Genomic DNA, 14219 nt, shown 5'->3' with positions numbered 1-14219 from the left:
CACAGAGAAACTATGACAACTCAAACATAATTTGCATGTAATTCTTCATGATGTACTTTTATAGCAGAAGTTTCCTTACTTTCATTATGTCGTTTTAATAGGTACTAAGAAATTCTCTAAGGCACAACTGTGAGAAGCATCCCAACCAAAATATATATTGAAAGCTGATCATTTTATTAAAAGAGGTATGGTATGGTTTCACTCATATGTGGAATTTAAGAAACAAAACAGGTGAACATAGGGGGGAAAAAAGAGAGAGGCAAACCATAAAACAGACTCTCAACAACAGAGAAGAAACTGAGGGTTGCTGGAGGGGAGGTGGGTGGGGGAATGGGCTAGATGGGTGATGGGGATTAAGGAGAGCACTTGTGATGAGCACTGGGTGTTGTATGGAAGGGAGAAATCACTAGATTCCACTCCCGAACCTCGTATTACACTATATGTTAACTAACTAGAGTTTAAATAAAAACTTGAAACAAAAAACAAAACAAAAAGAGGTATGTTCTAAGAATTGGGAGAGGCTCTGCAGAGGAGACACTTATTCCACGTTGTGTGTTTAGAGAAACTAAAAACTCAACACATAAAGTTGATTTTAGTTCTTTTGGGCAGCGTTAACTTTTTGTGAGTAGACAATCAGATTTGAAAAAATCTTAACATTTCAATGGCAGTAGGCATATCAATGATATAATTTATGATAAGCACACATATTTTCATAGGAGATTTTAACTGAGGAAGAATTATTTAATTTTTGAAAATATTAATTATAACAGTTTCTGCTAGAGCTAATTCCGTATATTTCATTTGCACATGAGTATTTGTGTATAATGCGAAAGAACATAATACAAACACAACGTACCATTACTTAACGAGTAATTCGCCAATTTTTCTCTTACATTAATTGTGCAAAATTTTTAATCTTTTTTTTTATATTTATGAAGGAATTTACAGCCTCGTGTACTTTGGTTGCCATCACTGGTACAAAAGAATATTTCAACCCAAGTTTGTTTTAAAAAAATCCTGATTTTTTTGCCTGATTCTTTATTATCTTTGGGACCATATTTAAGGGGAAAAAATGTGGTGTATAAAAGCACCTTTTCTTGCTTGGGTACAGAGGAACATAAATTGCACTGGCAACAATAGGTTACCTCTTTTCTAGATATAACAAATGTGTTTGAAGGCAGGGACTGTGATTTGTATTTCTGTATCCTAAACCCTTAGTTTATAGTTTGGGTCCAGAAATATGTATGGAACAGTTAAGGATGAATACAGACTCAAGGTTAGAGTTTAGTAAAAATAAACCTCAACTGTTCGGGTATTTTGAAAAGGAGTCATTTGGTTTTCTTTGTATTTTCTAAAATAATTCAGTTTTTTAAAAAGACAATAGAACCTAGATATTGATTCCATGCACGAGGATCTTAAATTACTCAGCGTGCACGGGGTCAGTTCCAGGTATTCCAATGATCCAGCAGCAGGCTTGATGCCCAGCAGTTGCGTTGTCTGTGTGGTTGAGAGACCTATTACGTCTGAGACTGTCACTTCTCTCATCTAACTCTACCGTTTCAGTTCTGTTGTGTAACTTCTTGCCTTAATTTGCTGATTTGTTCAAGGAGCTATTTCCTTCTTCCACTATCTGAGATATGTATGGACTTCAAAAATATGAGTGAATGTCCAGACCATAACGCATTACCCTAAAATTTACGTTGCCGTACCAGTGGTGTTAGCGTGCTAAAGCACGCATTGCTGGGCCATGGCGTTAGAGTTGCTGACTCAGCAGGTCGGTGCTGGGGCCTGAGAATTTGCACCTGGAACAGGTTCTCAGGTGCTGCTGATCTGCTGGATTGGAGGCCATGCTTGGAAAACCACTGGGGTAGAATAAGGCTCTGCAGAGTTAGCAGAATGAGTTTGCTGTTTGCGTCGTTCACGTCTTTCTAGATAGAGGGGACTTCTACAGCCACTTGTGGTGCCTTAAAATCCAGACAACCATCCCCCACACTCAAGCCTTTGGTAAGCCAGAAGATACTTAAGAATGTATGAATGACTAATAGGACCAATTCTTTGCCACTGTAGAGGGGAAAATAATGCTTCGAAGAGCTTATTCAAGTGACGTATCAGTTGTAGCATATTCATAATTTTAAAGGTATTCTTATTTAATTGGTTAATCCTCTTGTATAACGTAGTATTAAAATTGAACAAAGAAAATCATGTGGCCCTCTAGACTATCGAATACTGAATACTTGATAACATTACACAAGAGACTGCCCTGTGTGTGGACATTCTTACTTGTGAATGAATAACATACTTAGACTCTTTAGAAATCAGAGCCAAACAAGATTTCAGAGATCTGGCACAAGTGACTGGCTTAATGTAACTCTAATATCAGTAGCATCCGTGGTCACATTTTCTACCTAGTGCGTAAGGCACCTGCCACACAACCCCCATTAACTGTAATTGAAGTTGTACAGCTGATTTCCCTCCTGAACAATAATTCTATAAATCTCCCTCTAAGTGGCAATATATTTTACCTTTAGCACGCTTTTCATTTTAAAAGGAACGTATAAGATCCAGAGATAAATTTTAAACAAGAAGAAAGCTATCCTATTAATATGTCTTGAATTTGCAAGTGTTCAACAAAGCAGAATAAATGTAAAACCAAGCCGAAAGTTTAACATGATTTGAGACACTGACTTAACTACTAGATACATATAAAGGTTCATCTGGGGAAGTGTCTGTTTAAAAAGTCTTGTATCAAGTCGAATTATGGTGACATAGGTGTTAATACATATAACAAGTTGTTTACACTTCAATAAAGTGAAAGACTTTCCCATGGTATAAATTGCTGCGTCCCCACTTGTATTCATTTGCTCAGTACTGCTATCAGGCTTAATCTAATCCAGTAGATGTTGGTGCATCAACATCTTATTAATTTTCAAATACAGAAAACATGCTAGAAAATTCATTTCCAAAGTCTTATAGTGAAATTTGTTAATATTTGGAGTGCTTATTTAAATGCCTTATATGTGTTACTTGATTTTTTAAACCTGTCAATAAAACTGAAGTGTCTTGCCCAAAGTCTCTCCCAAACATATTTAGGCAAGTGACGTAAGAGTAGTCTGAGCCCAGAATCTATGCTTTCGTGACTATTTCATGAATAATAATTCTAAAATCTGGCAGAATTTACTTTTTACTTGTTGAGTGTATGTGGATTTCATAGCACTAATAGATGGCCACATTATTTCTACGTGATAAGATGTTTTTGTCTTCAATGAGTTTGTGGGTAGTTTTCTCTCATGGTCATGTAAGTCAAAAGCTGTTGATACTTGAATGGTGCAGCGAGATCATGTTATTACATCTCTAAAATAAAATGTAAACGATAAGATGAAAATTCTAGTGTAGGAGTTCTAGGTCCAGAGTTATGCTAGGCTGTTGAGTGAGTTCTAGTTTTTAACCTTCCTACAAGTGGTTACCTGCAAACTGGTTCTAACCAGGGTATCCAGGTTGGTTTTATGCAGGAAATTATTTCTTGTCACTGGACCCCTGGCCCATACTCAAAACCAGGGTTGAAAATTGGAAGTCAGTAGGTGAAACTGGCCTTCCGACTTACTTTTTGTGTGTTTGTCTGAAATTTGTATAGGGTTTTAAAGAATCAGAATTGGATTTAGCTAAGGTGTGTCATCTCCAGGTCAATAGTGGGCCAGCACTCCATAGTTTACCTGACTCTCTCACACACTCATATTTTATGCCTCAGCTCTAAAGATACCCGATTTTAATATTGGTTCTTAAAAATGAGTTTTATTTCTAACGCTCACATCCACCCTAGCCATACTATGCAAGTAGGCCACAAATAAAAAAAACAAAAAGTCAGTTTGGGGGGCGGCTGGGTGGCTCAGACAGTTAAGCATCTGCCTTTAGCTCAGGTCATGATCCCAGGACCCTGGAATCAAGCCCCATGTCTCGCTCCCTGCTCAGCGGGATATCTGCTTCTCCCTCTCTCTTTGCTGCTCTGCCTGCTTGTGCTCTCTCTCTCTCTGTGTCAAATAAATAAATAAAATCTTAAAAAAAAAAGTCAGTTTGGTAAAAGAAGAAATGAAGTTAAAACCCTGATGAATTCTTTACGCCCTAATTGTTGCAAAGCGACAAAATCATTATTGAGCAATGCTTTCTGGAGATGTAGAGTGAACGGTTTTACATACTTACCTGACAAGTATCTATTCCTCCTTCTTCATAGCCTGCACAGACCATATTTTCTGTAATGTTATATTCTGGCATCTGTTGTTGGCATTTCTCATTTGATAGAAGAGGAACATTGGCTTCTTGCAATGTGTTTGCAGTCGGACCTGTTCAAAACGGTAACGCAGTCAGCCAGTCAGAAGGGATCAACGTGCGTCACTGAATGGGCCACCATCAGTCTCCTTTATTTCAACAGCTCACTCTCATTATCGAGTACTGTGTGTATATGTAATGAAACTAAATGCTAACCTTAGTATTTTAAAGCACAGAATAAAGCCCATCTGTGGATTTTTCCAAATGGATAAGAGTAAAGCACTTTTTCAGTTTCCAAGGGCTAACAGGAATGGTGGATTGGACTAGACAGGCTTTAGGCATTTGCAGTAATTTTAAGTGGTTACAGTGTTGCTCATGGGGGAAAAAAGCCCACGAACACAAAGAGTTTCATTTATGGAAATTAGCAATGACTCCGAAATCCAGGAGGCTTTTCATTTGGCACCTGAAGAGGTGCTCCCTGATAATGGCATTCAGCAACTTTGTGAGGCTCCGTGAATGAGCAGGTGCGCACCGAACAGAAGACAAAGCTCAGCTGCACGGTGCCCTGGTCTGAGGGCAATCAGCTTGTCATCCACAAGCAGGTGAAGAGAAAGGAGGCGTTTTGTAACAGAATGCACTTCCATGCTTTTTACAGAATGACTCATCTACTGGAAGCATGACTCTCTGTTTACCGAAATACTAATCCCAAGAGGGATGTGAAACAAACAGGTGTCTAGTGACTCAGAAAAGGCACCTGATAAGCACTTTCTAATAATTAGCAGTTCTGTTTGGTTCCTCAAGAGAGGCAAGAAGTTGATGATAACTTAGTACATATGACAGTCAATGTTATTGCAAACATGTACATGACTTCGTTTCTACCTCGGTTTAATCCACACACTAAAAAGACAGGAAACTAGCGTGTGTGTATGTATGTACATGGACGTATGTGTATGTATATAATTTCAGTGCAAAGCAATATGTATGACTCAGTGCTGGGCTGGTAAATGTTTAACACTGGTTTTCAAGAAAAAAAATCCTCAGTACGTATCATTTGCCTGATGCAAGCACTCCAAACATGGTTGCTTTCAAGGTACCAGCATGACAGTGAATAGGAGTTGGGAGATGTGCGCAAATGACAATTTCCAGCCGGTGCCTGTGACTCCAGCTGCCAGCCACTGGGTGACTTTGACAGTTTGACATTGGACTTTAAGAGGTGAAGATGGAGGAGGGAATTGAGCATCTCACTGTTATTCATTCTATGAAGATTGAGGATGGGCCGGCAGACTTTATTTTTATTATAAACTATTACAAAATCAAAGTCCATTTTTTTGCTCGTCAAGGAATAAAAAAGATTGGATGGGTATACGATAAAACTCTTTGGTAAAGAAAAATTTGAGTAGTGTTCTTATATTTAATATTTATTTGTCCGCAGGAATTGTCATAAGGATAACTGAGAATGCACACATAAAGACCTACATAAAAATGTCAGTAAAGTTATTTTAACTTTACTAATTGCCTTAATTTAACTGACTACTATTACTTCTTTTCTTCCTAGTAAACAATATGTTCATGGTTTTCCTAGCTAACTAGGATAATATACTCAAAAGGGGGGAAACTGGGTTTTACACAGTTAAGTAGCTGGAAATCATAAGACAAAGTTCACAAAATTCGTTAAAATTTCCATCACCCAGGAAGTATTTAAACATGATCTGAGCATTTATTCTTCAATGAAATTGATCTCAGATCCAGATTTTCCTTGGCTCCACACCACCCTTAGAGACCCTTCTTAAGTCAATTAAATGCATATCTGTAGTAACAATAAGTAAATGTGAGTCAAATTTACTCGGCTCTTAAAAGAAATACCCATTTCCAATGGAATAAAGAGTCTTAAATTTGTTAGGGGATAATTTGTTTTTGAAGAGTCTACATTGTGGCCATAAATGTCTTTTAGTTTGATGTCTGAGAGAGAAAATATCTATCTAGGAATCATTTTTACTCTTTAGATTTCAAATTTAATAAATCATGGCATCTTTCAAGTGGAGGAAATCAAAGAAGATACAGCCTTTGACTTCAGTACACTTTATGGACAACAGACATGAGGCATTTCAGCGACATAATGCAATTGCCGTGGAGAACCTCTGCTGAATCGTCAGGCAAAGATTTGACTTAGAACGTCATCCTTTCTTTTACAAGGAATAAGGGTGTTTTAACTGCAAATGCTTTACTACTGGTAGCTGCACCTCTCCACAAGATTCTGTGGCTTTTCATCTCATACAATTAGGTTTTTTAAGTGTCTCGGCCATGATCTGCTGCGACTCCAGAGGCTGGGTTCTCCCACCGGACTATACAGTGCCTTTCCTTTTTGCTTAATTTTTAATGGGTAGTCAAAATTCTGCCCTAGATGGAATAACTCCTATTAGGAATTCTGGAGCCAGTGTGCCTTGGAGTTACATTTAGAGAGAATGAAGTACGGGAATTTTGTTAAAAAATTATGTTCAGTTAGTCTTAATATGTATCTTTTCTGTGTTTGGAAAACATCCTATTAAATAAGGCTAACTAGTCTGCTTATAGTCTTTAGTGTATGATTCGTGCCACATCTGAGTAGGCTGAGTCAGCATGTTGAAGTTAAGGGGGATTCCCTTCTCATTTGTTAAGGAATGGGAGTGTGAGGCCTTTATGTGATAAATAAAGATAGTTTTATTGATTTGGAAAATGTAACAGGTAATAATTTGGCTTTTGATCAGACTTTATCCAGGTGCTTTACAAAAATAAATTTTTTAACCTTTGTAGTATTCATTTAAATAGGCATATCTTTTCTCTTTATCAGGGTATTTATAATACTAAAATTAGGTACTAAGTTTGGAGGATGCTTGAACTCTCCTCCAATAAGGATTATAGTTTTGTAATATGCTCTATACAATCTGGAATTTTTAAAAAAACTGTACAAACACACAGCATATGACTATAAGCCTGACAGTTTTTAAGAGCTATTGCAAAAAATGTTGAAAATATTCATAGGATAGTGCAATAGCATCCTTCTTACTAGTAAGCACTTTCTTTTTGTTGAGTCTGATGATTTACCTTCATATATAACCCTCCCCCAGCCAGCAATGGAACAAATTCTTCCTGGAGGAAAAACTTGATTTTCTTCTGGTAAACAAATAGGTTGTATATAATCTGGAAAAACAAAACACAGACAAACATGCATTTCTAACAAGTTTGAAAAATCAATTATTTTCCACATTTTATTTAAAAAACTTGTATTTTTGTTTTATGCTGCTTGAACATTTTTTAGACATCAGTCTTAGGGTAAAGAAACATGTCAGGGTGGCACTCTTTGACAATGGACTAGGTATTACTGGTGGTCTTTAGGGATCCTTTTCTACATTGTCTGCTTATTACTCTTTAAGAAGGTACACGATGTCTTAGTTCTAGAGTTTATCATTTATATTTGATTTTAAGTAATCATGCTATTTACACTGTCAGTTCTGTGACAATCTTGGGAAGGCTGTTCTTTAGGGCCAATTAAGAGACACTTGTAAAAGTGTTCTGAGGCTTTTTTGATTTTCCTCAATTATCTCCACATTAAAAAAGCTTTCAGGTGATTGTTTTACAGTGCATTTACGGAAGCGTCAGCATTGGTCACTGACTTTTAAAGCCCTTCTCCAACAATTTACAAGCTGTCTGACATTTATAAGCACCCACTACATGTAAGACGCAGGGCAGACACAAAAATGAATAAGATATGGTGCTTACCTTCAAGGACAGTGCTACACAATTAACCACAGTTAACAGTCTGCCTTTGATAAGCGCTCTAATATATGTGTAGACCAAATCCCATGAGAGCACAGAAATGGCAGCACTTTCTTCTTACTGGGAGTTGGAAACGTCTTTGGAGTAAAGGGTGGAGTTGAGCAGAGTCCTTCAGGATAAAGTTCACACCATTACGTGATTTCTTGCACGTTTTCTAGGTCTTTGGAGGAAGTCTTCCGGCTGCCACCCTATTAATATTATTGACTCTGTGGATATCTTAATTCTTACTCACTTTACTCTTAGAGCATATGCTCATCTCTCAGTTTGTCCTACTCTGCCCTTTTTGGGAGATGGACCTGCCTCCCTTTCACATGAGAAATAGAGAAGTCATGCATTGTAATGTGACCTATTTACTCTATGCTGCTCTTTTGAGTTTATTATTACAGGGGGCTCAGAACATTTTAATTTGCTGGCCAACTTTCTAGAAAGTTGGATTTAAACACCTTGATGAAGATAATTGAATATGTTTTGCTCCATTCCCCAATTCCATTTAAATTATAATGATTTCTATAACAAATTATCCAGCTTTTATGGACAATTAATTCATTGGTACTGATAATATTTCAAATCTAATTTTGAATTGATTTGGCCAGATAAGATGACTAAAACTGATTTCTTTTACCTGTGTAATTCACTTTAAAGTCAAGATGCATCATGGCGATGTCACTGTCCTTTGTCCGTTTATTGTAATGTGGGTTTATGACAATTTGATCTATCAACCGAGTTACTATTTGAGGAGAAGTCAGATTCGATGTCATATGCAGGCCTAGGATTGCTTCCCACTTAGATGGCTCTAAATTTCTCCTGAAGATTATGAAAAAGACATGTAAGAAACCCTCCATCCACCAGAGTTACTTTCTAAAGATGCTGCTCATAGTAGGTATTTCAGAACTATGTGTGCCCGTCCTCAAATATTCTTGAATTTCTCTGAGTGATTCTTCTTTAAAAGCATTCTTTCAATTTTTTATTCTTGTGATCAGATCATAGAAAGAGTCTTAATTAGTGCTCATTTCTATCACTTCTCTTAAATCATCTCTCGATCTCTAGTTCTAGATGGTGGTTCTCAACTTTGGTTTCACATTAGAATCACCTGGAGTTCTTTTAAATAACACTGTTACCTGCTCCGCCTTCTCTCTCTCTGATTTAATGAGTTTGGAATGGGGAGAGGGACTTTAAAAATATATGTTATTTTTAAATTAAATCTCCAAGTTTATCCTAATGTATGGTCACGTTAGAGAACCCACTGCCTTAGATTCCATTCCACCGTGGAGACTGCACCTTGGTCCAGGGTTTCTGCAGATGGCCCCAGCTAGCAGGAAGCAGGTTCGGGAGCATTCTGTTTAGGTGGTCACTGGATTTATACAACGTTAAGACAAGCAATAAAACCTATTACGATGTTTACAATCTAACATACAAACGAGTGATTTTCATATACAATAAACTTGAATAACTTTCCATACGTAATGTTGGCCCTTGTTAATGAACTGGTGAAGGAAAGCACGTGTGTTACAGGCAGATTAAATGACAGTTTGAAAGTGTGTAGGGACGTCTAACTGTGCTTTCGGGGTGCAATATCTTCACACCAAGAAACTACTAGTGAACAGCTAGAATTAAGCCAATTAAGTCATATTCACAATGCAGCCAAAATTCAGTAACTGCTATTTTAGAAGAGCTAGTGATTTAATTCTTAATAGTTATAAATGCCTCGTTTAATGTAGTCCTTCAACTGTTAGGATCGAAGTCACCTACAAATACACAAAGGGCATGAAGTTATTTCAAGTCCATTTGTTTGTCTTTTTACCTATCCATTACTTTGTTGAAATTAAATAAAGGATTGTATTTGATCAAGTCATTGGCATCAGCAAAACCAATGAATGCCCAAGCATCCAGGAGATACCACCGATAACCTCACGGCATTAACATGAGAGGAAAGTTACTGACATGCTTTGTAGAATAGAATAACACCCATTCCCGGAGAACCTATTTTGTGCCAAGGGCAGGGCCACGTACTTCGACTGCATCACATTTTCATTTTTGCCGCTGTGCTATGGATTTTACATGAGAACAAACTGGACGCCGATAGTTTAAGTGGTGGGGCGGAGACTTGCACTGGGGCCGTCTGACTTTAGAGACCGTGCTTGCACCAGCATACTGGGGTGCCTCCAGGGGTTCTGGGCAGGGGCCTGTGGGCACGGTTGAGAACATGAGGGGAGGGTTGGGAGGAGAGACATACTCTGCCACTGGAGTATCTGGGCTCAGGAAGGGGAGGATGTCTCTGCTCCTAGTGGTTGGTGGTAGCTCCTTCAACGCCCAGATGTTGAGCCTGGAGGGTATTATGGTGCTGTGAAGGCTCTGTTTGCTGGTCAAGAGGCCTTTTCACTTTCCCCCTCTCCAGGTCAGGGGAACAGTACTGCAGCCCAGCTGGACTCACTGTTAATTTCAGACATTCTGACCACACCCTCTCCCCCTGTGTCCTGGGACTCCCCAGCCCACCTTGACCTACTCAGAGAGAGGCGATAGAACGCAATCTCTTTCCTGGTGTCCTAGCTCTGAATTTCTTTCTGTATCACATATTTAAGTATGTTTCCCAAAGCTCAGCTGGTCATGGTTGTCACTTGATTAGCATACCTGTTATGGCTGACAGGTAACAGGTAGTTACTCTTTTTTTAAGAACTGTATTTCTTATTAAACATTTAATATATATTAACTGAATATTTACAAAAAATAATTTACAAAAATATTTACAAAAAAATTTTACAATTGTCACACTATGTTTCTTACTTTGCATTTAATTTTATTTATACACACTATATTTTGTATTATAAATATATTTTATATAACAAAGACATTATATTAATATTCATATTATAAATAATATTAATTATATTAATGGTATAAAATTTGCTCAAAAGGAGTTTCAGTCCATTATAGAGGTTTTATTTTGAAGTTAATAGACTGCATTTATTTTAAAAAATGATAGGATTATCTTCTTAAATGCTTTCTACATATTTTATCTTCAGGAAAACTTACATGAAAATTCAGAGATATATGCAGTTATTTGCTATAGATTTAACTTGATGACAAAATAATGCAGTTCAGGGGTGCCTGGGTGGCTCAGTCAGTTGAGTGTCTGACTCTTGGTTTCGGCTCAGGTCTTCTTTTTTTTTTTAAGATTACTTATTTATTTATTTGACAGAGAGAGATAGAGACAGCCAGCGAGAGAGGGAACACAACCAGGGGGAGTGGGAGAGGAAGAAGCAGGCTCCCCCCAGAACAGGGAGCCTGATGTGGGGCTTGATCCCAGGACCCTGGGATCATGCCCTGAGCCAAAGGCAGATGCTTAATGACTGAGCCACCCAGGCACCCTCGGCTCAGGTCTTGATCTCAAGGTCCTGGAATAGAGCCCCAGTGGGGCTCTGTGCTCAGCAGGGAGTCTGCTTGAGATTCTTTGTCTCTCTCCCTTCTCTCTGCCCCTCGCTCGGCCACACACTGTCTCTCTAAATAAATAAATAAATAAATAAATAAATAAATAAATAAAATCTTTTTAAAAAGTTGCAGTTAAGAAAAAATAATGCAGTTTAGTAGTTAACCTCCCAAATTCTTATCTCTTTTGTAAGTACTGTACTCCTTCTGAGAACAATAAATATTAGTCACTGTTATGAGAGAGCTTGCAGGCAGCACGAAGTTTAGTAATCACCATTTCGTCTTGTTCTTTCAGGGTTTGGAGTAGAAAACCAATCCATGAACCATGGACTGTGAAAATTAAACATACATGCTTCAAGCTACTGGTCTAATTAAATACAAGTTACAGCAATATTAATCTGACACATTCTTAATGAGTTCCAAAGTTGTTATAGTGCTACATGGAAAATAGCCTTTTTTCATGTTTTTCTTTCTCCTGCATCTGTAAGTCGTATATTAGGAAGGAGATGCTCCTCCAACGTATATCGCCTGCATTTCTCTCTCAAGTCTTGCTCCGCATAACTTTTCCTGTCTATGTGCTTAGCTTCCCCACCACGAGCTCACATTAGCACAAGCACCACTAGAACAACTACATCCTACAGCAATCTCAGTGCCTTCTCTCAGAAGAAAGATTTGAGAACCCAGAAGTTCCGGCCAGTGGTACTCATTTTACGAATCACCTGAAGAATTTGCTAAAAATTTGGATTCCTAACTTCACCTCCAGAGATTCTAATTTGGAAGGTTGGAGTGGGACCCAAGAATCTGCACTTCGCAGTTCCTTCTGGGATATTGAGTAATACAGCGTTCTCCCTGGCTTTTCCATTCACCCAAAGCCAAGAGACAGGAGAAGAAAACCTTCAGAAAAATCAGTGCAGATGAGGAGGGGATGCTTAATTATATTTTAAAAATATATTTGTCTCAAAGCATCTACACTCTAGTGAAAAAACGAAAAGTTATAGACAGAAAACAATGGGAACAGGAGATAGCCCCATGGGATAGGCAAGCCCCAACCTGGCACAGACTAAAGATGGCAGAAGTAGGGTACCTTGAGATAGGGGAGGTTGGCTGAATTTCTGCTGGGCATTTCATCTATGCCTGCCTTGTTCAAACAAAATGTTTTTCATAATAGTAAGAGAAAGAAAGGCATAAGTAGGGAGGCAACAGAAAGACATGTATTCCTGAATTCTATAACCTCAAAGACTAACACAATTCTTGGTACACAATAGGTGCTCCTTAGATGTTGCACCAGATGGAAGGAACTAGTGCTATGCCACTCTAGGTTGCTACGTGTTGATGTGTAAAGAAATCCCCTACTCAGAGTATAAGGATGTTCATTTGTAAATGGGATTTTCATTGTGGTCAAAAGTAAATACGGTAAGATAGAGCAGCACAATATGCTGAAAGGAAGAAAAAGCAGTGGGAACCCATAACTCTGAAAAAATTTTCTGTTCTACCATTAACAAAGATGGTACTTTAGTCAAGTCTGTCCACTGCCAACCCCAATGTTTACCCCCAGCACAGTGTTTTAGTTCTCTATTATTATTCTCCACTGAATAGAAAAAGGATTCCTACAAATAACCAATTCCATTTTTTAACGCAAGTTAAAGTTAGAATGCCTCTGAAATATGGGGTTGTTAGAGAGTGAGAAAGTTTTCAAGAGTAGAACCCAAATGTCCATTGATTGATGGATGGATAAAGATGTGGTGTGTATATATATGTAGACACACACACACACACACACACACACACACACACACACACTGGAATATTACTCAGCCGTGAAAAAGAATGAAATCTTGCCATTTGCAATGACATGGTTGGATCTAGAGGGGAATAATGCTAAGTGAAGTAAGTCAGTCAGAGAAAGACAAATACCATATGAGTTCACTCATATGTGGAATTTAAGAAACAAAACAGATGAACATGGGTCAGGGAGTAAGAGAGGCAAACCAGTAAACAGATTCAACTATAGAGAACAAACTGAGGGTTGCTTGAGAGAAGGTGGGCAGAGGGGATGGATTAATGGGTGATGGGGATTAAGGAGGGCACTTGTGATGAGAATTGGGTATTTGTTGTAGTGATGAATCACTAAATTCTATACCTGAAACTAATATTACAAATGCTATGTTAATTAACTAGAATTTAGATAAAAACTTGAAAGAAAAAGGAAAGTTTTCCAGAATATTAGGGATAATTAAAAAAAAACAAAGGAGCTAGATTGAATGTGATAATACGGGCCAGTTTTAACAATTTAAGTATCATAAACATAATAATTATCCTAGTTAATAAAATAAATTGTTAACGAAGGGCCATAAGCCCATCATAATGAAACTCAAAAGAGAAAAATTAAGGTGTATAAAAGGTGGTTGTATTATAAAAGAAAAAGGGTGAATAGTGAGGATATGTTTAACTATTATTCCTTTTTATGAATAAAGACAAAAGTTTCACACATAAGGGTATTTTTAGTTCAACTACTAAGTAGAAACCTGTTTTTAAACTAGAGATATGCCTTTATTTGTTTAAGTGTTAGAAAAAGAAGTACAGGGAACAAGGAGAAAGCAAAATAATCCTCAGCATCATTTGATCTGAAGGGTTATGTCTACAAACTTCAGAAACAATTTTTGAATGCCTTTCTTCACTTGACTTCCAGGACTCCCTGAATACTTGTGATTTTCCTTTCATCT

At 37.7% G+C, this 14219-nt stretch overlaps 1 protein-coding gene across 1 annotated transcript in view; it reads right to left on the bottom strand.

Annotated features, from left to right (window-relative positions):
• Positions 1-14219, bottom strand: part of TMPRSS15 (transmembrane serine protease 15) — a 111405-nt gene that overhangs the window by 337 nt on the left and 96849 nt on the right. The window contains exons 23-25 of the mRNA XM_008701932.2: positions 8696-8877; positions 7342-7437; positions 4195-4334 (exon numbers count right to left, since the gene is read on the bottom strand). Of these exons, the coding sequence (XP_008700154.2) occupies positions 4195-4334; positions 7342-7437; positions 8696-8877 (418 nt within the window). The remainder of the gene's footprint in view (positions 1-4194; positions 4335-7341; positions 7438-8695; positions 8878-14219) is intronic.

Source organism: Ursus maritimus, unplaced genomic scaffold, assembly GCF_017311325.1.
Source record: "Ursus maritimus isolate PB19 unplaced genomic scaffold, ASM1731132v1 scaffold_4, whole genome shotgun sequence".
Taxonomy (NCBI): Eukaryota; Metazoa; Chordata; class Mammalia; order Carnivora; family Ursidae; genus Ursus; species Ursus maritimus.
This window is presented reverse-complemented; position numbering and strand designations above follow the sequence as displayed.